This window comes from Amphimedon queenslandica, unplaced genomic scaffold, assembly GCF_000090795.2.
Source record: "Amphimedon queenslandica unplaced genomic scaffold, v1.1 AMPQUscaffold_3659_Cont24350, whole genome shotgun sequence".
NCBI lineage: Eukaryota > Metazoa > Porifera > Demospongiae > Haplosclerida > Niphatidae > Amphimedon > Amphimedon queenslandica.
In genome coordinates, this window is record NW_003556017.1 from 1 (window position 1) to 1,431 (window position 1,431).

General features: G+C 34.5%; 1 protein-coding gene across 1 annotated transcript; it reads left to right on the plus strand.

Moving 5' to 3' along the window:
• The first annotated feature begins 18 nt into the window (after positions 1-18).
• LOC109592873 (WD repeat-containing protein 60-like) lies at positions 19-1,425 on the plus strand. The gene is made up of 3 exons (XM_020008200.1): positions 19-697; positions 753-851; positions 996-1,425. The coding sequence occupies exons 1-3, from the start codon at positions 623-625 to the stop codon at positions 1,290-1,292; spliced, it is 471 nt and encodes a 156-aa protein (XP_019863759.1). The 5' UTR covers positions 19-622; the 3' UTR covers positions 1,293-1,425.
• The last annotated feature ends 6 nt before the right edge of the window (positions 1,426-1,431 follow it).

The following is a 1,431-nucleotide window of genomic DNA, read 5'->3' on the forward strand; positions in this document are numbered from 1 at the left end:
GGAAGCAATGGCCACCAGCAACTTTAGCAAGCTCTAACTTTCCCAAAGCAAGTGCAATGCAAGAATGCAACTAGGAATAGTCTATTTGGGTAGTTTACATTAAAAATAAGCAATAATCTCAAATTTCATTTTCGCGTCCAAGCCTCCCTTTAAGGAAGAACCCAATTGTAATTCAGTTAGTCTTAGTCTTAGTCTTAGTCCTAGTCTGCTAGTCTAAATTCTCGAGCACTCATCATCTTCAAATTCTCAATGCTCGACCTCCTTTCGATCTCCTATCAGACTCTCATCCAACTCTCATTCAATTCTCTCGACTATCCCAATCGATAAGTCTATAATCGCACACACATCTTGCTCACATACATATTGTGCTTATCAATTTCATCATTATTAATATTCACTGTTTCTTCCACTCTAACTCATCTGTTATTATTAAGTGTGTTAACACATACATTTACAGTTGAGTTTTGTAAATTGATTTCTTATTATTACAACGCAACATTAGTTTTTATTTAAAATATTATTTTTAATTAAATATTAATAATAATTACTCAATTACATGTACATGTACATTTAGGATGAAAGAGATAGGGAACCTGTTGGTATAGGAATTGATCCAATTCCAATGGAAGAAGTATCAGAAGAAATAGCACAAGAAGACAATGGAGGGGCTGATGACTACTTGAATGAAGAGTTTGAGGTACACCACATGAACTAGTATAAAGTACCTGTATAATAAAGGATTATTATCATAGGAAGATTATGAAGAAGATTTTGAAGAAGCTAGCAATGGATCTGTTGCTGACGACAAAAGAGAATCCTCTCCATCTTCTGATATAGATGATGTACTCCAGGTAATAATAATAATAATAACAATACAGCAAGAATTGCGAAGAAAATACCATTATAGTAATGTATATACATGTATATGGGCATGTACATACGTGTATACCTATCTAGAATCAATGTTGTATTTTTACAAATGTTTATTTCCTCAGGCTATTGGTCAGGAGAATGAGAGAGTAGAAGATGAATCCTCTCAATTGCTACAAGTCATAAGTCCTTCTGCTCCTCTTCCTCCTCCCCACCTCTCCCCTCGACCCTCCATGACATTCTCAGGAGCAACACAGAAACTAAAGGAGACAAGTATAAAGATTAAAACAAGAGGAGCCGAACTGAGCAACATGATAGAGAAAGACACATTAAGCATTAACCTATTTGAACTACAACCACTGACTGAGTATGGGATGTATATGAGGAGCTTTGGACAAACAAACACTAGTCAAGTATTATAGTATTATTAAGTATTAAGTATTATTACTAGTCTTGACAATGTGTGTGATGAATACATGTACATATATGTCCATGGAATGTCTGTAATCGTCCATTTGAGTGATCTAGTGTGTAAATTGTTTGTACTACTAATGGTATTTT